The sequence below is a fragment of the Pleurodeles waltl genome, chromosome 7 (assembly GCF_031143425.1).
Source record: "Pleurodeles waltl isolate 20211129_DDA chromosome 7, aPleWal1.hap1.20221129, whole genome shotgun sequence".
Lineage (NCBI taxonomy): Eukaryota > Metazoa > Chordata > Amphibia > Caudata > Salamandridae > Pleurodeles > Pleurodeles waltl.
Genome location: NC_090446.1, coordinates 1,254,188,276 through 1,254,210,178, shown reverse-complemented (window position 1 = coordinate 1,254,210,178; position 21,903 = coordinate 1,254,188,276). Strand labels below are relative to the sequence as shown.

Sequence of the window (21,903 nt, the reverse complement as noted above, 5' to 3'; positions counted from 1 at the left end):
GTCGACAAGGGACAGAGGAGCGGCGCGCGGCGTAAGAGGTAAGTGTTTTTTTTAATTAGTTATTTTTATTCATTTAATTCTCCCCCCCAGTGCGTACCGCCCCGACCCTTCAGCTTAGCGCGAGCTGCGACTGCCATTACCGCCACATGAAGGCACCACCATTTCATCTGCTCCTGCAGGCTTTCTCGAGTGGACTGGGATCAGACTGAAGCACTCTGCATGGTCCGGCTGTACGGACACTGCCCCCTGCTACTTGCCCAATTACCAAAACTTCAACAGTGGAAACAGCACCACAGCAGTCAAGCATGGCTTTCCTTCCCACAAGCGTCTATCTTTTTGTGCTAGGAGAACTGCCCTGCTGAGGGGTGTGGGTCAGGTGGAGGTGTGGCGTGATAACAACTTTCAGTTCCTGGCACAGCCTGATCTTGCTTTAAGTCTATCATTATCTTCTGACTCTTGGGCAGTGCAGCAGAAAGATAAGAATGGAGTCTGGAGAAAGGGAAAGCTAAACAAACATGTGGCGATCCAGTGACTCCTGCATCCAGGCCACCGTCTTAGCAGCAAGTTGCATTCCAGGACTTGCTGTTGGCCGGAACGCAGATCTGGCTACACGTTACACACAAGGTAGGCGGCGGACTGGCTCCAGTGCACCAGATGTGTAAACAGAGAGAGACAGGATAAAGTCCGCTGTGTTAGGAGAAGGCGAGACAGACTGATTTTTAGATTTGTTTTTATTGTTACTCTGTCAGCAGAATACAGTATTTTCCATTTCTCAACACTTTTTAGCTAAAAACATCCGCTTCAAACCTACAGTTTTGCCTTTTGTAAATTGAAAAGCTTTTCTGTGTTCACACAAACGCACGCCCATAAATACAGACTTGGTGGACGGTGGAACCAGGAAGAGAGGTGGACAAACAGCGAAGATAATGCATTTATGGAAACGAGCAGAATGTCCACTGGCTGATGTAACTACTGCTCAGATGCGGGATTAAGATGAAGGTCTCTAGTTCCAGTGAGAAGGGTCAGTGGTTTAATGGACTCAAGGGTGATATATATTTGTTCCAAGCAGATTACAAGGTCTAATCCCAGTAGAACACTCAGGGGTCTAAAGCATCTGCCTCGGAGATGTGCACGAGATAGCCTGCAGATAAAGGGATCTAATACCCATATCCAGTGGATTAAAGCACTTGCTGCAAAGATTTGTTGCTAGATCATAAAAGTACACAAACAATAAATGTTTCCTCTTCAATGCAGTGCTTTTGGTTGAAGTCCAAAAAACTCTGCCTTGCCTCACCTCTAATCTTTACACTGTTTTACTCCTGGTTCCCCGTTTGGATCCACTATCATACTTAATCAAGATATCCCTTGCCTTACATTTGTCACTTCAGATGTGATGAGGACAAGTCATCCTCTCTGGCTCTGGGCTGTCATCTAAGCATCAGCTTATACAAACAGAGACTAATTTATGGAAGCCGCAGTCCATTGTTATGCTCAGGGCTGCAACTTGCATCAGTCGTTATGATGAAGCAGGGCCAAAGCGTGTTCCCTTTCACAGACTACATCTCAGAAGTTCATGTGCCATATGGGATTGTTAAACCACACTCCCCCCGTATACATTGCCTCTCATGATACAGCACAACCAAAACATGTTCACCGACACTGGGTTTTCACTTTACCATTGTTGCTGCATCATGTAGCTCAGGGCTATAATTCCTAGAATGCACTTTTATGCAGCATGGTAGGGCAATAGATTCACTCCCAATTGATATCTGCTGGCACTCCGAACATTACTACTTAGTGGCCGTGGGTGACAAGCTGAGGTGTGTACTGGAAAATGCTCCTAGATGTCACTGAACTTTACTGAGCATTTCCCAACATGGTTTGCCGATAAACAGGCGAGACTGGATGATAGAAAACCAAATTAGGCCGAAGACTGTCTGCACCAGAAATTTGATGTGTGTGTGAAGGAAAACATTGACAAGTTCATTTTGGATTCTCATCTTTAAGAGAATTTCATATGATCCATATCCATCCACTTTACTAAGACGTACCTGAGGGTCACTGCTTGTTTTTCGTAGGCTGACATGGATTGGCTCAATTTGATGCCCTGGCGAACCAGTTGAGAGATACCCATTGACTGTAACCAAAAAAGACATAATGCGATTTTTTAAAATTTAGCAATGTGTTAACAAAATAAACATTCTTACATTTATATACAGCAACATGACAGATGAAATCAGAAACAACCATTGGGTGCAACAACTCAAGGGAAAAGAAGATACAACCACCTCTTGGTTTCCCATACAAATCCTGGAGATCTTATTTTAGATTGAAAAAGAGAGCACACAGGAAATACTATCTCCTTTTTTCAAACTGATTCGAAGGGCCAATCAGCAAGTCCATTCAAAAGTACTGTTCTATTGGGAGGCCATCTTAAACTAATTCAAACTCTTGGTAAATTAAATATTAATACCTCCCTAAACCAAGATTTTTAAGTGCCCCTTACTTTCAAGCTTGACAACCTCAATCACTTTCAGTCTTGATAAGCACCATGCGTTATGGTCTTTTCACACTCATTAGTCAAATGCTGTTTCTTTGTTTAAGTTAATTATGGTTTCTTTTATTTCAACAAGAGATCTTAGGATTCTAGTGTTTTATTCTAATATCAGCGCATCACACAAGAATACAAATTTTGTCTCGAGTTAAATGTGCGCATATTGCCACTAACTGCCGTCATAAAAAACCTTCACAGGGTACACAGCCAGCCGCAGGCTCTAAATACCCTTTGTTTAACATGATAATGGAGTGTGCGCAGAACCTTCCATGCTTTCCCTTTTTTAATACTATACCAGGCTTTGGCAGCAGTATTCTCTATATCTAGTCCATGGATGGCATTCTCTCATCAATCCCATTTAGAAATGTATCTAGCACCCCGCAACCCCGAACCACCAACTAATGGTGCATCAAAATCGTCTCTTAGCACAGCCAAATAACCCAACAATATCAGAGCTTTAAGGTTTTCCACCCTTCTTAGTCTAGGACTCGTGATCCTCTATTAATCATAGGATAAACTAAAGCATGACGTCGATTGACTGAGCTACTCACACGTGGACCTGGGAGCCTCGAGCAGTCTGCAGTACTTACCCACTTAACTAAACGTGCACATGACATACTTAAAAAGCCCTGTGAAACCACTTAACAGTTCAGCAAATGAAAATAGTGTGTGTGTGCACAACATCCATGCCACGCACCTCGTTGTTCAGGCCGGACTTTTTTTATGAGGGGAATCTATTTACAGCATATCACAAAAACAGTTAAACAAATATGCATTCTTAGCTGTAGTTTGACTGTAACAAATGAGATTGTGCCATCAGCGTGGGTGATAATTTAAATTGGAACTTATTGAATGCAGATCTGAGCACTGTTAAAGCATCACAGTTTTCTTCGCACTCACACTGTGCGAACGGTGTGCATGGTTCAAGTGGGATCAAAGAATCTTCTCCTGAGAAGTGTGAAGTCTGAGGGCGTAGAAGCTTCCAGAAGGGACTCCCTTAGAGCATGCGACTGTATGTAAATAGGGTGGCAGAATGCAAGGGTCTTAACAATGACAACAGGAGCTTCCTGAGCATGTGGTGGTAATAAAGTAATAATCAAAGCCACCGGCATTATGTGCAGCAGTGGCCACTGCAAATCTCAAGGGGAGGGGAGGGGTGTGGGGAAATAAAATAATAAATATTCTTTAAAAAACATACCTGTGCTGCTGCTTTCGGCCGCCTCACTCCTCTTCTCTCCTGATGATGTCCCAGCAGAACAAGCTCCCCCATGCATTCCTGGCACTGCCCTCATGCTATAGGTAGCATGAGAGCAGTGCCAGGATGTAGTTTCTCCAACCTGGCTGTGCAACACAGCCGGTTTGGAGAAATCTAAGTGTGCATGTCAGTTTGGCCAGCCTATGACGGCCAGTCAAACTGACATGCTCACTTAAGTGCACTCCACTCCTCCTCCCCCCCACATGGCCCAGCCCCGCCCCTCCCTGCATATGCTGTATGTGCCAGCAGCAGAAAAATAACACAATAGTAAAATATTGTTTTATTTTTCAGCTGCTGGCTTTTAGCTAGTGGGGAGACTCCTTTGCCATTGCGGAGGATCCGCCCCTGATTATGTGGCAACGGAGGACCAAAGCACCTGGCATGGTTGCAACAAAACTTAATGGGCTAGATTCTGTGCAGTGTTATTTCGTTAGCTTGTCATTTTACATCAGACCAAGACTGTGTGGGCAAAGCTCTCACTTCATGACTACCAGTTTTGACAGAATACTGCAATCAGCAACTGAAAGGAAACTGCTTGTCATAGACAAACGGTCTGACTCCGTGTGATGCTAGACATGGCACTTGTTTTACTTTTTTTTTTAAACTCTCGGTCCTGGCTAGAAACACGCAAATTGTGCAGCAAAAGGTGGATTACGTGGCACGTGCCCATAATTATGCCACTAAAGTCACGGCGCAGATTTGCATTATTCCAGTGTTCATGGCTATCAAAAGAAGCTCACTTGCAAACCAGCTGAAAGATAAGCAATCCTTATTTAGTAAATGAACGTTGGGGTACCACACCCACCCTTCCCCAGAGCTGCGGCTTGATACCACTACGTCTGCAATCAGCACGCCTTTCAGATCTAAATCAATTCTCCTGATTCGTCACAATTGTAGCACTTCAAAAACATTCATGCAGCTACCTCTGGGGTGATTGTCATGGTAACGGATTTCAGTGCTTGCACACTACAGGCTGACCGAAAGCACGAAATATGGGTGAGGGGACGGAAAAGAAATACTCCACATTCCTCAATTACTTCCAAACAATGCAGAAACACAAATGCAATAGCAACAGGCAGTCTAAAGCCCGCTGCAGAGTTCAAGTTGAACATTTAAATCACAAAGCTGCCTTCCCTTCAGAGTAAGGACAGAAGGAAGAGACTATTTCCTGTGGCATCCTGTCAACCTCGGCAATTGTTGCTAAACTGTACCTGCGGGGAGGGACGTCTTCTGTGTAAAAGGGCTCTGAGGGCTGCTGGGCGAGCTGACTGGGCGCTCCCACGTCGTCTCTAGCCAAAGAAAATTAAAATTACAGTTATTCGTCAACATCGTTTTAAATCCGACATCACAGTTCATTTTCAGCTTTTATTCTCCGTAAGAACAAAAAAATGACAGCAGGGAACATTTGATCTCTGGCAATATCAAATGACCAGGCAATGTACTCTCTTCAATCTCGGGCACTCTCTAAGATTGCGTGGTCTTTTGCACGGCGCTCTTAGTGGATACAGCGTTCTTAGTGGAACCTCGCCGTAACCTGTACTCTCAAAGAAGAGTGTTACAAAACGTAGTCAGAAGAGGCAATTCGTGCTGTACGCGAGGGATTTAAAAGATGATACACAGCAAAATATTGAACAATAGACACTTGTTCAACTGGATAGTACTTAGGTACATCTCTGGCTAGCCAATGTGTGCGCACATATTTATTTTGTGAGCAAAAGCTATTAAAACGAGTGATTAGTGCATAATGCTTTTTTTTTTAAGAATAAGTTATCTAAAAGGCACACAGCTACAGGTCAGAAAAAATAGGAGGCAGGAGGCAAAAAGATTGGGGATGACCCTGCATAAGCAAAAAAGTCCAACAATGATACACAGCAAAATATTGAACAATAGACACTTGTTCAACTGGATAGTACTTATCTACATCTCTGGCTAGCCAACGTGTGCGCACATCTTTATTTTGTGAGCAAAAGCTATTAAAACGAGTGATCAGTGCATAATGCTTTTTTTTTTTTTTTTTAAAGAATAAGTTATCTAAAAGGCACACACTTCACTAACGAAAAAAAGCCACAAATCAGCAATTAGAATACCATTGTGTCAGCAAAATAAATGCAGTAAGAACACTCAGGGGGTCATTACGAGTCTGGTGGTCTACTGACCGCTAGACTCATTGTGGCATATTGACCGCTGCCAACTGCGGCAGTCTGAACGCCACATTATTACCGCTTCGGTTGTGCCGCAGTCAGACCTGCAGTACCGCCGGTACCGCAAGGATTAGTCGTCCCGGCAGTCTGGCAGTCATGGCAGTCCTAATCCACCAGGGCAGCGTTGCAAGCAGTGCAGCCCTGGGGATTACGACTTCGTTCTGTGCCAGCTGCTTTGCATACAGTGAACACTGCAAAGGTGCTGGTGCACCCTGAGCACTATAGCATTGCCGCCGGCTCTATTACGAGCCAGAGACAATGCTGTAGGCCATTTCCTGCTGGGCCAGTGGGTGGAAACTGAGGTTTCTGCCTGCTGTCCCACCGGGAAACTCATAATGGGCCGGCGAGGAGGCTGCCACAATGGCGGCAATCTACCCGTTGGGATTTCGGTGGACAGGCTTTTCCATCAGCTGAAATCATAATAAGGCCCTCATTCTCATTTAGAAAACTAAGCATGCTCTTGCTTCTGTACTCTGACAACATGGCTGTCAGATGAGAAGGATCAAAACCTGATGGAAACACAAATTGGGCAATGCAACCACCCGCAAAATACCATGGAGTTGGTGAAGAGCCATCCAAGCAAAGGCAATCCATGAAAAACACTTGAAAGCCAGTACCCTAAAGGGCGATGACTCAAAGTCCACTCTTCCGCTGTACTCCCTTCAAAAATTGGTGACACAGCCTCTTACCGTCAGATAAAGCAGTCAGTAGCTATAACGACCAATGTGGTAACAATTATTTATTATTGGAGAACATAATACCAGTATTGAAAGCAAGACACCAGTCTTCAACCTTCAATAAAAACCATGTTTTATCAAGGTTAAAAACAATAGCTGTCCTTAAATGAGGAAATGGGCATTGTCCTATCATGGCAAGTGAAGCAGAAAAGGATGCTCCCCTACCATAAATGGACAGTTCTTCAGGAATTACAGCTATTAGATATGTATGACATAAACTGAAGTGTACAAAAGAAAATTATTACAACACAATCAGCAATAGGAAAATATGGACTAATCAAACATTAGTCTTTTAGAGCAGTGGTTCTTAAACTTTTGACTTGTGTGGACCCCACTGAGTCATTACTGGAATCTGACGACCCCCACTGAGTCTTTGTTGAAAGCCTGAGACCTATGGCCTAAACAATTTCTGTGATTTGAACCCCAAACCAAAAAACAAAAAAATACAAAAAGTATATACCATATAAATACTCAAATATTGAAAAAATGTGTTTAATTCACAATCAAGTGATTTTTCAATTTTACTTTTTTATTTAATTTTTAATGTATTCATTTTATTATTTAATGTTTTGTTAGAGTAGCCGATCCCCTGAGGAACCCCTTGGAGAACTCGGACCACAGATTAAGAACCACCGTTCTAGGGTATTTGCCCTATTTTTTCTTAATCCAAAAACTGTAGGATAAAATGTAATCTAACAGTCATTAAGCACAAATCTGACATCTTTGAGGTCTGTAATGGTCCTTGTAATTCACCTTTGTGGCTTAGTATGGTAAACAAGTATAGAATCTTCTGTAAATTTTGTAATTTATTTTTTGGCTAGATCTTAAAAGTCATTATAATCAGTACTTCATCTTTCATCTATAAGATCCGCTTACTAAAGTTTCAGCTCCTTAATACAAGAGGGCTAATCAAATAAGTCAAAAGTGGGCATGTGTTTACAATTGTAAATTACAGACATAAACATAGGTGATATCAGCCCACCAGTGCCCAAGCATACAGAAATAGCATGATGGCAAGAGGAAAACCTGCACAAGATGTAAAGAGTGTATATGTCATTTAAAGTGGTTCCTGCGCCAGGCACATGGAAATAGTATTAAAACAGCAGTGCTGACTACATCAGGTGATGAGCTATGGATGTAGAATTCCTACACAAACAATATGTAAACAAATCACAGAAAGGAGCAGTCATATATGTAGCAAAAATACTAAACCAAGTGGGACATAAACTCAGATTTGTTTATGCAGGAATTATACTTGGCAGAAAAAATGGTTAGTACAGCAGGGTTGTATATATTTATTTTCCTTGCATTCGGACCAGATTATGAGTGTCCTAGTCAATTTTGATATGTGATTTAACTCTTAACCACCACATACCGCAATTAGGAGTTTGACAGCTAACACCTTACTTCTGCAGGTTTCCTCTACAGATTTTTACAGGACAAACCAGATGAAATTTATCAGGGATTAATGCCTGACAATTGTCTGGACATGTGGCGTTTGGAGCACTAAACACCAAAACCTGCACACCTCATTATCAGGGTCAAACTCATAATAGGGAATTATGTCTCAGACCCAATATATTCTGACCCAGGTGGATTTTATAAAGTGTGATAATTACTGGTCTAAATAACTGATCTCTGGTAATGAGGGCCTTCGTATTGTCTTAGCAATGACACCACTTTAGACTGTCTGGGTTGAAAACATTTTACCGGTATAGAGTTTGTGTAACTGAGGTGTATGTGTTTTCATATTGAGAACGTTGCCGGACCAGCCTTAGCCAAGCAAATAATGGGGTCATCACTGAAATGTTGAATATTTTTGATACAGGCAAGAAAGTAGTTGAGAGTTGGTTAGTTGAGAGGGGGAATTCAGTTGGTTAGTTGAGAGAGGCTGTGACAACAGATTAAACTTGACGGCTGGAAAATAGGCCACTGACCAGCTTCATAGAAGTTGGCCCTGTGTAGAGTTTTATTTAAGTAAACCTACGCAGGAACTTCTGCAAGCTAGTCATGGGAAAAGTCCCAGGTCTCTGAAATCCTGACTCAGATCTAGATCACTAACCCTTACGGTAATCTGGTGCTGTGAGATAAAAGGTAGACCTCATATTATAGGATAAAAGTGAACCATCACTATGAATTAAGCAATATCATCAGAACGTATAAGAACTTCACACAATAGGAACGGACTACCATGGTAGCAACTAGGATGATATTAAGGAGACAATGGATGCTAGTAAGGGGTGACATAGGTAAGTAAATATATTTTCTCAGTGCCTTAAATGTGCATAGGGTAGAACTAAAGAAAGCTGGACTGGTTCTTAAATGACTTCTTCAGAGAACAGATTAATCATAGAGAAAGTATCAAGTATAATTAGTGTGTAGTAGAACCAAGGCCAGACAGATTAAAACAACCCAAGCGTATCATCAGATATTACTATGGAGCATATAATAATAATCTTAGTTTCCCAATAAGCATAGTTAAACTTAAGTATTTCGGAAGTACTTGGTGAAACAAGATTTTTACTTGCCTCAGAGAGCTAATAGTCACAATATAAACCCTTAGGTCTTGTAAAAAAGGGTTGATATGTGCGAATTGGATAATGATTTCTGTTTTCCAAAAAGAAACAATTGCACAGAATAACACAATTTGTGCATTTTATTTACTAGGTGTCAATATGGTGTGTGTCTTTCTGGCAGGACACTTTTTGTGAAAATGATTCTCATTTTTTAATAAATTGTTAATACATATAAACAATTTGTTTTTTATATAACAATGTTGGCTTGTGGGCTTTGGATGTAAAGTTCTGTAAGAGATGACACGTGTATTTCTGGGGTTCATAAATGTGGAATATTATATATATATATATATATATATATATATATATATATATTGTCTTTCTAGCCCTGAAGAAGTTAATTATTGAACAAAACGCATTGACTGAAACTGGGTTTGATTTTAGATGAGAAAATAAACACGGTTTAAAAGAAATAAAGAAAATATAAAAAAAATGAAATGACATAATTGAACGTGTGTGGATTATTGTTCTTTATTTTGAGTGCATCACTATGCTTAATTTCTTTTCTTTGTCTGACTAGCAAAAGTACCCTTGGCAACGGGTACCACATAGAGTGGGCACCAGGCTTCGAAAATTTGATACGGCTTGGGATGTCCGATTAGTAGGCTCAGAAGTCATCGTGTGTACTGTTCAGTCAGTATGTTCTATGCAGCAATATACAGTGGGTGGGATTCACATACATGTTCTGTACCATAACTTTCTAACTTTTCTAAAATATCTTAGAATCTTCATTAAAAAATGTTTGTCAACTCTGCAAGTTCACCGTGATAAGTTGATTGACAAATGTGCCTGTTGTAGTTATTTCGCAGGAGATGTTCAAGTGGCTGAGGTGCTAATTTTTGAACCTGGAGACCTGGCCTCCAAACCTGGCTCTGGGATGCATAACAAAGCATGTTATTCTAGACGAATCACTTAATTTCCCTTTGACTAAAACTGTACGAAATCTCATACAAAGGTGAAATGTAGTGTCATTGTGAGATTGAAATCACCAATTGTGGGCACTGCTCGTTGCAATTCAGCTAAGTTGCTGCTATATAAATGGGAAAGCATACATACATAGTTCATTGACGCTCCGTCAGTTGAAATAAGCTCATGTCCCACAAGTGGTTCATGCTCTTCGCAGGTAAACATTAGGTTCCATGTGAAAAGTGGACTTCTTTCATATTACAGTTCAGCCGGCTTGAATCCCAAATCCCTTTTAGTACCCGTTCTGCTTGATTTTGGTAGACAGTGATAATTTGTTTGTCAAGGCATTTAGCAAAAATGAAGGGTTAACATGAATTTCAAGGAGGGGAGTGGAGCGTCCACTATATGACTTTCCCCACACTGCCCCAGGTAGAAGAGGGCAGTGCATATATCGGACTCGTCATTGGCCATTCTTCCAAGGGCATTTAAATGCTCAAATATAGGTGGAGGCACATTCACTAATCCATGTGCAAACAAACATACATTTAAGAAGCCGCATAAGGGGAAAGAACACAGGAGTGTATTTATCCTTGTCGATGCAATTATTAATGCGTGGACTTGACCCTTTGCTTTCAGACGTCATTTAACATATGTAGTGCATAGGCACGAGGCCACACATCTGCTCCTTATGCTGTTTGCTTAGCCCCAAAAGAAGTAAAATAACCCTCACGTATGGTACAAAGTACGGAAATATTCGGGACACTTAAAACAATACATTTTATCAAAGCGTTCAGTTATTGCTATCACAGTAAGTTAATGCAAAAATACATTGAAAAGAAAGCGTACCCGTGAGTGACGTTACACTGTCATAGTCACGGAATCTGGTGTTGTAGCAGCTCTGCACCTTTGGCAACTCACTACTGATTATTTCACGTGCGACACTGCACTACCACGTGCCATCAAAGGTAAAATAAATGATGGTGTGACTGATAGTTTGGCTTCTAACATTCCTTGTGGCTGCACCTCATCACGTGAAGTTACTGCTTGAGTTCAACTGAGCGAGCACAACATTCATGTCTTATTTACCATAGTGTGCTCCAGAGGCTAGAGGTCATTTCTCATCCGTACCCGGGCTTCCTGCAACCATTAGTAGCCAGATGACAGAAACCGGGTCCTCCGGGTGTTAATAGCCACATTGGACACTTCATTAGTTTCAGGAAGCACGATCTGTACGCAGCCCCCGCACATTAAAGCACCTTTAAATTTTTTTTTATATCACGCCTAGATTTAAAATACAGGGGTCCTTGTTGGAGAGATTTGCATTTTTGTACCCTACACTCTATCCTGTTCCTGAAGAGAGAAGCCTTTCGAACTCCGTGTGCGCTTAGCTGCGCGTTCAGCTCCCAGTCGCCTGCCACTTCGTCACAGTTTCATCTCATTTTTTTAAAGTATTAGTTACTTGATTGACAAGCACCAATATTTTAGAAATACCTTTCTTTATCCTTAGTTGCTGTGCTCTAATAGGTAGAATTCTTGCATCAATATTTTGGCACATACATCATTAGCAGGCGACAGCCAGTGCGTAGGGGGTATGAATAACAAACTCACCATAGCAGAAAACGGAAGAAAATACTTACACTCACATCTGCAGTTGCCTCCAAAATATTATTCAGTCGAACACAGAATGCAATCTTAAACAAATCTCTACTGTTTCCCCGGGCATTACCCTTCAGCGTACCCTACAGAGAGTACGTGATGCCTGATCGTCGACGCGACAGCAGACAAGACATATATTCGATATTGTAAACCTAACACACCAGCTGTACATCCCTCCTTTCAATGCAGCAGTCCACTGAAGGGCCTCTGTTTTTTTTCATTTCTACTGAAAGGTAACCTTCACAATTAAGCAATATCCCAATATAAGGGGCGATTATGACATCGGCAGATGGAAAGTTCCGATGGGTAGGTTGCTACAAGTGCAGCGCCTCTCCGTCGGCCCCATTACGAGTTTCCCACTGGGTCAGCAGGCAGAAACTTCTGTTTCCACCCACTGGCCCAGCAGGAAATTGCCTTCGACATTGTCACCAGCTCGTAATAGAGCCAGCGGCAATGCTGTAGTGCGTAGAGTGCACCAGCATCAGTTGTAAAGTTCACTGTCTGCAAGGTAGACAGTGAACTTTGCAACGGGGCTGGCCAGGGGGGCCCCATCACTGCCCATGTCAACTGCATGGGCAGTGCAGAGGCCCCCCTGGGGCACCCTGCATCCTGTCTTTGCCAGCTGTTTCATGGCGGTGCTACCACCATGAAACTGCTGGCGGAAAGGTGAGTCCATTCTGTGTTGGAAAAGTGGCAGTGCTGATGGTCCGACCGCACCGCTACAGCGGCGGCCGTAATGTGGCTGCCTGACCGCCACATTGGCGGCAGTCCAACCGTCACAATGACGGTGGTGGTCTTAAGACCACCAGCTTCGTAATGAGGGCAAAGGTGCCCTATAAATGAAAGTTGATAAATGTAAAAACTATTCATGGTTCTTAACAGAGAATTAGGTCCAATACCACTGTAGCTTCAAGCCTTGCATGAAATGCCTTAAGAACCCACTGACTAAGATCCCTCATGCATGTTCAGTTGAGGGAACAACAACCCAGTCATTTCTGTCCTCTCTGTGCTACTATCAGAATGTGATCTCCTAATAAACAGCTACCTTGTGTAAAGAACCACTTACCTTGGGGAGGGAAAGGTAAAAATAAAGTCTAGGAGGATTTACTTGTGTACTTTTAGCAACTTTTGAATTTTTATTTGAGGGCCATGAAACTAACACTTGGTAGAAACAGCACACAGACCTTAGTGTAAACGAAAACTGCACAAACTTTCTAATTAGTGAGTGAAAATGTGGAACTGATTTCTTCTCTATTAGCAGGTGGCTAGATGATTATGCTGGCCCATGGTTCCCAAGGGAAAATAAGAAGAGAACTGTCCCAGTATGTATGTATAGCTCAAACTCTCAAAAGAAAAAGGAACGCAATAGCCTTGCACCAAAACACCTTTGTCCCCTGGCCCTTATTCAGTGACCGAGCTTCTGCATTTCATCAGCATGGAAGATGCTTATACAACAGTGAATTTCATAGTTCTTTTCACGTCCAGGTCACCCATTTCAGAGGGCCAAGCTTCAAGGTGTACAAAGGAAAATCACCACCACATACAAAACTAAATACCACCAATCACCCAACTCTGAGTCAACCAATCTGCTTAATTCAGAGAGTAGTCTACAGAATGTGACCCAAGACATTTATTTTCCCTTGCCCAGTCTGAGAAGGCAGATGCTGCTTCTGGAAACTTCTCTCCTCTGGTAAAGTCCTTCTTCTTCTTATTGCTCAAGCTGGTTCAGAGGTAAGTGAATGAGGGCCTGCATCACAAAAAAAACAAAGAGACCCAGTTCATCCAACTTTTGGAAGCCATAGTCAAGTTCCCCAGTTTGGAGTAGGCACTATAAGAAGGTCGGGGTCCGGAAGAATTGGCACCCACAGACTACCCTTTTTCAGTCAGTCACCCACACTTGTTTGGTCTTTATCCCACTTTCACATTCTTGGACTAAGGACTACATGGCCAACTCCAGTCCTTTCTCCCCCACCAGACCCTGGAGAATTGACATGGCACCTTAGAGTCGAATCCAATTCCGCATGACCAGAGCGCTTGACAAATAGATGCAAAATAATAAAGCTTTGGGAGCGAAAAGGTCAAAATGGTTCAGGCTTACATTCTACTTGAAGAAGACACTTTAACACTATGTTTGAGCGAGCGCACCACTTTTGTGATATTCAGCACTGAGGGCTTGATTAAAAACTTGGCGAATGGGTTACTCCATCACAATGGTGACGGATGTCCTGTCCGCCAAAATCGAAATCTCAGTAAATCCAATGGGATTTAGATTTCAGCGGATTGTATATCCGTCAGCGTTGTGATGGAGTAACCCATCCGCCAACTTCTAAATCAGGCCATGTGTTTTTTGAGCTACACTGTAGTTTTTAAAATTACTCTTATCAATGAAGAAAAATTGTCATACTTTTCTGCAACAGGAAACGTGTTCTGTTTCATTTCTTTTTAATAATGATCAATTGTCTTGCAGGTCCATGTTTCAGGGCAAAAGAACGGAGAAGAGAACACAGATGAAGAACGCAAGCTGGCTCCCAGTTCAATATGCTCACATGAGGTAAAACATCTGAAGAAAATCCTTCCCCACGGGCTGTTAAAGGCATCTCGCAGTGGTCTATTTTTAGTAAGGAATAGTAGTTATGTGATCGTTGCTTCACAGACATTTTTCACTTCAAAGGCTTTGTGTTACTGCACGGTTTCTTCTTTGCAATCCTTCACTCCTGTGAACACAGGGTGCCTCAGAGTGTGCCAGGTCAGGCAGTCGCATAAAGAAACTTGACGGGGCTCCCCTGCAAAGTACATGGAGGGGCCCCACTTTCCAGCCCACTACCTGCCAGTTTTGCTGAGGGGGCCCTCTGGAGGTCTGCTCCCCCCTAACAACGTGGGGCTGCGGGGCTTATGTTACGTCACTGAGGACAGGAGTACCAGTAAAGGCTTTAATGAAGGCCAACTATATATTTCCCCATCATCTTATCAGAAAAGAACTGCCCCATAAATTCCCACAAAATTTCTATTTACAAAATATTACATCTGTACACTCTAGTAAGCGCATGATATCATGGCAATTATGGTGGCATAACGATTTTGCTGACCCATTAACATTGGTGGCCTAGGTGTGCTTGCTACCCTCCTAAGAGTGGGATGGTGAAATGTTTTGTGTAGAAATTGCTCACCCTTTTATGGCTGTCAGTCTGATACTCGAACTGGAAAAGTGCTTAAAATGAGCACAGCTGCATTTATTTTATGCACTACTTTCAATTGGCAACAACAACAAGGTGATGGATGGAATGCTTGAACTGATCTCAGCAACCAGCAATCACTGGGTGTTGCATTCTACTCCATCATTTTTTATCCACCATTCCACCTCATTTCAGGCCCAGCCATATGCAAATTAGTCTTGGGCCTACTCCGATAGGAACAGTCCAGCCCGATCTGCCCTAAGTGGGACTGGTATGCCCACACGTGGGACCCATGTATACTGTGTTACTGCAATCAAACTGCACTTGGCTGATGAGCCCTAAACAGGGCAAACTGGCCCTGGGTTGCTTGTGTTCCAGTTCACTGAGGGCACGGCCTGGCGGTTCGGGCTGGACTGATCACATTAGAGCACAGTCAAGGCTGGTTTGCCAATGGCCTAGGCCCATACCGAGGTGACATGGTGTGCAAAACAACAATGGAGTGGGATGTGGCCCCAAGTGATTGCCAGTGGCTGAGCTTAAGGCAAGCATTCCACCCATCACTTTTTTGTTTTAGTGTGTTGACATGGTTAATCTGGGCACACAAACACTTCCCCATGCGTTCAAAACTCATGTGGTAGGACCGTTTATAGGCCGGGCCTGGGATTTAAACCTGAGAGGTAGTATGTCATATCCTGCACGTTGCCCCTCATGGTCAGTCAACCTATGACAATTAAGGAGCAGGCTCACACCTGGCTCCTGAACATTAATGAAGGAAACCGGCTGCACATATTTAATCTGCTTTCAATTGCCTCCACAGCAGACACTAACCTATTATGTATATCAGGACCCTGCTGACTGTCGGTGAAGCTGACAAAAAATTAATACTGTGTCCAAGCACCGAGATATGTCTAAAATAAAAACACGCGGACAAATAAGCCTTTAGGTTTGAGCTGGTTATCTACTTGTTTCTTAGGACAAAGTCCTCTGGGAAAATGTGTCATAGTCATAAGGGCGGTTAGTTTCTTTACACTGTATTATGCAGAAGTACAATGCCATTTGGAAAAAAGATAATCAAAAATCCAAGTACAGCTCAATAACGAGATGAATAAACTAGGCAAAACGCGCACAATTCTTCTCCCATGGACTGTTTGCACTTCTACGAAAGCAAATTCACTTTGTGATGAATGTTCTTTGTATATAACAAACGATATTGTAATAGCTGATCAAAATGGGTGATATTTATCAAAAATAAATCAAGTTCAAAACCTTGGACAGAAAGACTGTCCGGAAAAATCGATTCCTGATTTCCAGTGGTTGCAAGCTGTTTTGCTCAGCACTGCTATGGATCATGCTTCTTTGATTTTGCTGGGAGGTAGTCAAATGATTACTCTGACTTTCATGATCAAACATTTCTTTTCCACACACCAACCAATCTAGCCCTGAATTGACGGAGAACATAAGAGTCCCGTAGGCCTCAATAAATAAAAACGATTTCTGAGTCAGTGGAGGATGATATGTTTATAAATGGAATCTTCAGATCTTTAAGGCAGTGGACTGCGAGGAAAATTCCAAACCTCTGCGGGTGTGGTAACAACATTTTCATAATCAAGGAAAACTGTCAGATAAAGTGGCTAGCAAGGGTGTCCTGGACCCTACTGCAAGCGAATACACTGGGAACACTTTGCCTCAGTTATATAGTATAAGACTTCTTGAACCATAGTAGGTTGCGGTGCCAGATCACATACTTCCCGGTTGATTGTGAAGGCCCTCGTCTGATGAAGACTAGCAAACACAAAGGAGCATTGAGGACTGGTACTTGTCCTGATACGCGGTAGACTCAACATATAACTCTGTCGATCCCGGATATCACAATCCTGTCTGTGTGAATAGCATATCAAGATGCTTCCCACCATTGTGAAAGTACTGTTGAGTAGAAACGCAGGGTTCATGAAAATAAGGTGCAAGAGATCTGTGCTAGAAAATCTGTCGCAGGGATGAAGGTGTCTAAACATGAGAATGTCAAAGGATCAGCATACAGTACGGTCTATTTGTATTTGATTTTTTTACATTGCCAAGAAAAACAATATCCAGTGGAACAAGTTTCAAAGTACACCGAAAGCCACAAGAAAGATTCTTACTTGGAAACCGACACTGCCCAATAGGTCTACGCCTCTTTGCTAACCGCTAGAGTTGCTGCAAGAAACCATAAGAGCATGGAACAAATGCTTGTATTAACCTTCATAACTCGTGATCACTCAACACACATCTCAGTCTAGCGCTTTTCACCCACTCTGTCATTCAGGGCACATATCAGCCTTATGCAAATCAGAAGTCCTCCAAGAGGAAAAGTCCATCAAGAGCAGCCAGGCTAGGTCCTCTCCAGATGGGAACACAAGCAGTGCAGACTGGATAGATTACATTTGTAGCTGTGTCACCTAGTGTTAATAAGATGTAAAAAGCATGAAATCTACTTCATTGGCTTATTTATTTTGTATTTTACAATAACACTTGTGCAGTAATAAATACAAGGCTCGCTTCTACATGGAAACAATTGAAGTCCTAAAGTTCATGCCATGATAAGCCTGCATTAATATCAGTCAATGGTGAGCACTTGAGGCCACTTCTGAGTTATTTGTTTTGACACACTGTGTCAGAGACAGACTTACAATATGGAAATAAGTCTTGGTCTTGTTTCAATAGGAGTAGTCAAGCCCAAACTGCCAAGCCATGTCACTTGCAGATAGGAGCAAAAGTAACTTCAGGCTTTTGCCAACCTTCTTAGGCCTAATCAGTAAGGTATAGTTTTTCCCGTCGTGATGGATGGAATGCTTGGATTAATCACAGGCAGTTTGCAGGGATGCATTCAAGTTAATTTTTTTTGCCCACAACGGCACTCTTGACTGAGGCATGTCCCATAGAAATCAGCCTTTTTCCTGTTCTATTAGAAACAGTCCTGCCCCCTATCAACATGAACATAAGCAGCCCCTAAATGGTTTCTGCCTATTTATGCCTTGTGAGTGAGGCATAGTTTGTCTCCTGTGCAACAGATGCACCATGCGAACAGGACCCACTTTTTATCCTATCTTTGGTGATAGGAAGTCAACTGCAACTAACAAGATCTACAAATGACTTGCATATGGTTGGCCTCTTTCTAGCATGGCATGGTGGGTGAAAAATCAATTAACTGGAATGCAGCCCAGTGACTGAGATTAATTCAGGGTTCCTTACATCACTACTGTTTTTGCAGTAGACGTCCGGTGGAGAGGGCACAGACCTGGCTGAAGACTATGTCCTGTGAGTACTGAGATGGGAACATCAGCACAGGTTGCATCCAATGGCCATTCACAGTGTCCATTTCTGGTATTTCTTTGACCCCCCCAAAATAACCTGGAAAATCTGTCAAGACTTAGATCATAGGAGGTAGTAACATTGATGTTCCTATACAGAGTGTAATACAACTGCTGCAGTTTCAAGGCACTCCACTTAGCATCCTTGCTCCAAAAGCCTTGTAAGTAAAACATCTATCTGTACTAATCAGGATCTGAGTAAAGGGACAGGCCTACCATAAAACCCTGCACTTCAGACCCTATCCTAACAGCGTACTGTAGGAAGTTGGCTCTGTTTATACTATTTCAAAGTAAGAAATAGTGTGCACAGAGTCCAAGGGTTCCCCTTAGAGGTAAGATAGTGGCAAAAATAGATAATTCTAATGCTCTATTTTGTGGTAGTGTGGACGAGCAATAGGCTTATCAGAGGGTAGTGTTAAGCATTTGATGTACACACACAGGCACTAAATGAGAAACACACACTCAAAGACTTACTCCAGGCCAATAGGTTTTTTTTATAGGCTCAAGATTTACAAGTAATACTTCAAATGAAAGGTATTTCACCTAGGTACTCTAGGAACTTTGAACATAATATCATGTACAGTCTTTGTAAAAATGGCAATAAGCTATTTTAAAAGTGGAACACAGTGCAAAACTCAACAGTTCCTGGGGGAGGTAAGCAAAGGTTAGTTTTGCAGGTAAGTAAAACACTTACAAGTCTCAAAGGTGGGGCATAGGTAGCCCACCATTGGGGGCTCAGGGCAACCCCAAAGTTACCACACCAGCAGCTCAGGGCCGGTCAGGTGCAGAGGTCAAAGAGGTGCCCAAAACACATAGGCTTCAATGAAGAACAGGGGTGCCCCGGTTCCAGTCTGCTAGCAGGTAAGTACCCGCGTCCTCGGGGGGCAGACCAGGGGTGTTTTGTAGGGCACTGGGGGGGACACAAGAAGGCACAGAAAGTACACCCTCAGTGGCACAGGGGCGGCCAGGTGCAGAGTGCAAACAGGCGTCGGGTTTTAGATAGGAAGTAATGGAGGGACCCGGGGGTCACTTCAACGATGCAGGCAGGCACAGGGGGGGCTCCTCGGGGTAGCCACCTACTGGGCTAGGCATAGGGTCGCCTAGAGGTCGCTCCTGCACTGGAGTTTGGTTCCTTCAGGACCTGGGGCCTGCGGGTGCAGTGTTGGTTCCAGGCATCTGGTCCCTTGTTACAGGCAGTCGCAGTCAGGGGGAGCCTCTGGATTTCCTCTGCAGGCATCACTGTGGGGGCTCAGGGGGGTCGTCTCTGGCTACTCACGGTCTCGCAGTCACCGGGTAGTCCTCCATGTAGTGTTGGTTCTCCGCAGGTCGAGCCGGGGGCATCGGGTGCAGAGTGGAAAGTCTCACGCTTCCGGCGGGGAACGTGAAATCTTAAAAGTTGTTTCTTTGTTGCAAGAAAGTAGCAGGTTGTTTAACAGGGCTGCTGTTCACAGGAGTTTCTTGGTCCTTGGTTGCAGGGCAGTACTCTGAGGCTTCAGAGGTCGCTGGTCCCTGTTGGATGCATCACTGTTGCAGTTTTCTTTGAAGTTGGGAGACAGGCCGGTAGGGCTGGGGCCAAAGCAGTTGTCATCTCTGTCTTCACTGCAGGGCTTCAGGTCAGCAGTCCTTCTTCTTGTTAAGGTTGCAGGAATCTAGTTTCCTAGGTTCTGGGGAGCCCCTAAATACTGAATTTAGTGGTGTGTTTAGGTCTGGGAGGGCAGTAGCCAATGGCTACTGTCCTGGAGGGTGGCTACACCCTCCACTCACAAGATGGAGGATTTCTAAAAGTAATGGTCACCTCAGCTCAGGACACCTTCGGGGCTGTACTGACTGGTGGGTGGCTCCTCCTGTTTTTTCTAATTATCTCCTCTCGCCTTGCCGCCAAAAGTGGGGGCAGTGGCCGGAGGGGCGGGCATCTCCACTAGCTGGGATGCCCTGTGGCACTGTAACAAAAGGGGCGAGCCTTTGAGGCTGACCACCAGGTGTTACAGTTCCTGCAGGGGGAGGTGAGAAGCACCTCCACCCAGTACAGGCTTTGTTCCTGGCCACAGAGTGACAAAGGCACTCTCCCCATTTGGCCAGCAACATGTCCGGTGTGTGGCAGGCTGGCAGGAACTGGTCAGCCAACACTGGAAGTCTGGTATGTTTCCAGGGGGCATCTCTAAGATGTCCTCTGGGTGTATTTTACAATAAATTGCACACTGGCATCAGTGTGCTTTTATTGTGCTGAGAAGTTTGATACCAAACTTCCCAGTTTTCAGTGTAGCCATTATGGAAATGTGGAGTTTGTGTGTGACAAACTCCGAGACCATATACTCTTATGTCTACCCTGCACTTACAATGTCTAAGGTTTTTCTTAGACACTGTAGGGGCATAGTGCTCATGCACATATGCCCTCACCTGTGGTATAGTGCACCCTGCCTTAGGGCTGTAAGGCCTGCTAGAGGGGTGACTTACCTATGCCACAACAAGTGTGAGGTTGGCATGGCACTCTGAGGGGAGTGCCGTGTTGACTTAGTAATTTTCTCCCCACCAGCACACACAAGCTGTGAGGCAGTGTGCATGTGCTGAGTGAGGGGTCCCTAGGGTGGCATAAGACATGCTGCAGACCTTAGAGACCTTCCCTGGCATCAAGGCCCTTGGTACCGGGGGTACCAGTTACAAGGGACTTACCTGAGTGCCAGGGTTGTGCCAAATGTGGAGACAAAGGTACAGTTTAGGGAAAGAACACTGGTGCTGGGGCCTGGTTAGCAGAGTCCCAGCACACTTTTAAATCATAACTTAGCATCAGCAAAGGCAAAAAGTCAGGGGGTAACCATGCCCAGGAGGCATTTCCTTACACATACTGAGAGCAACTTTCCAATATGACCAATGGGATAATTTGCAGAAACTCTTCTAAGCACACCTGGACTTTGGTCCCGCCATGCAAATTCACAACTTCCTTTGACCTGTCCCTGTAGCTTTGGGGCCCTGTTCCCCCTTCTGAAGTGGGTGTGGTAAAAAAAGCAGGCACTTCATTTAATCGCCATAGGCCATTTTCTGGGTTCACTGTCCATGGACAAGAAATCTATTATGTGTAAAATGTTGGCATGTGTGGTGAGAACTAAACGCCCAGGGATCACTCCTACTCCTTTTCCTCAATAGGCAGAGAACCCATGGTGGGCCCTAGGTACAGATACAACCTAAAAGGCACTGACTTCAAATACCTTCTAAGTTATTACTTGTTATTTGGAATCCTACTTAACTGTCCCTGATGTTTGTTCAGATCAGCTCTCATATCAATCTCATTGTCTAGTGACCACAGCAACGAGTGCCAATCAGATTGCAGTGGTTCCTAAAGAATTCTTGAATGTAACAGTCATGTTCAAAGATCTTTATTTGATTTTAAAAATAAAATCATAAGAGACAAATATAACAGAACAATACCTTACCTTAAAAAATGCCATCCTTTGAGACTGAATTAAATAGACTAAAAACATACCAATGCAATTACATCCGAAG

General features: G+C 43.4%; 1 protein-coding gene across 1 annotated transcript in view; it reads right to left on the bottom strand.

Moving 5' to 3' along the window:
* GAS7 (growth arrest specific 7) overlaps window positions 1–21,903 on the bottom strand; it is a 1,110,982-nt gene that overhangs the window by 389,744 nt on the left and 699,335 nt on the right. The window contains exons 3-4 of the mRNA XM_069200411.1: window positions 5,021–5,098; window positions 2,052–2,137 (exon numbers count right to left, since the gene is read on the bottom strand). Coding sequence (XP_069056512.1) covers window positions 2,052–2,137; window positions 5,021–5,098 — 164 coding nt within the window. The remainder of the gene's footprint in view (window positions 1–2,051; window positions 2,138–5,020; window positions 5,099–21,903) is intronic.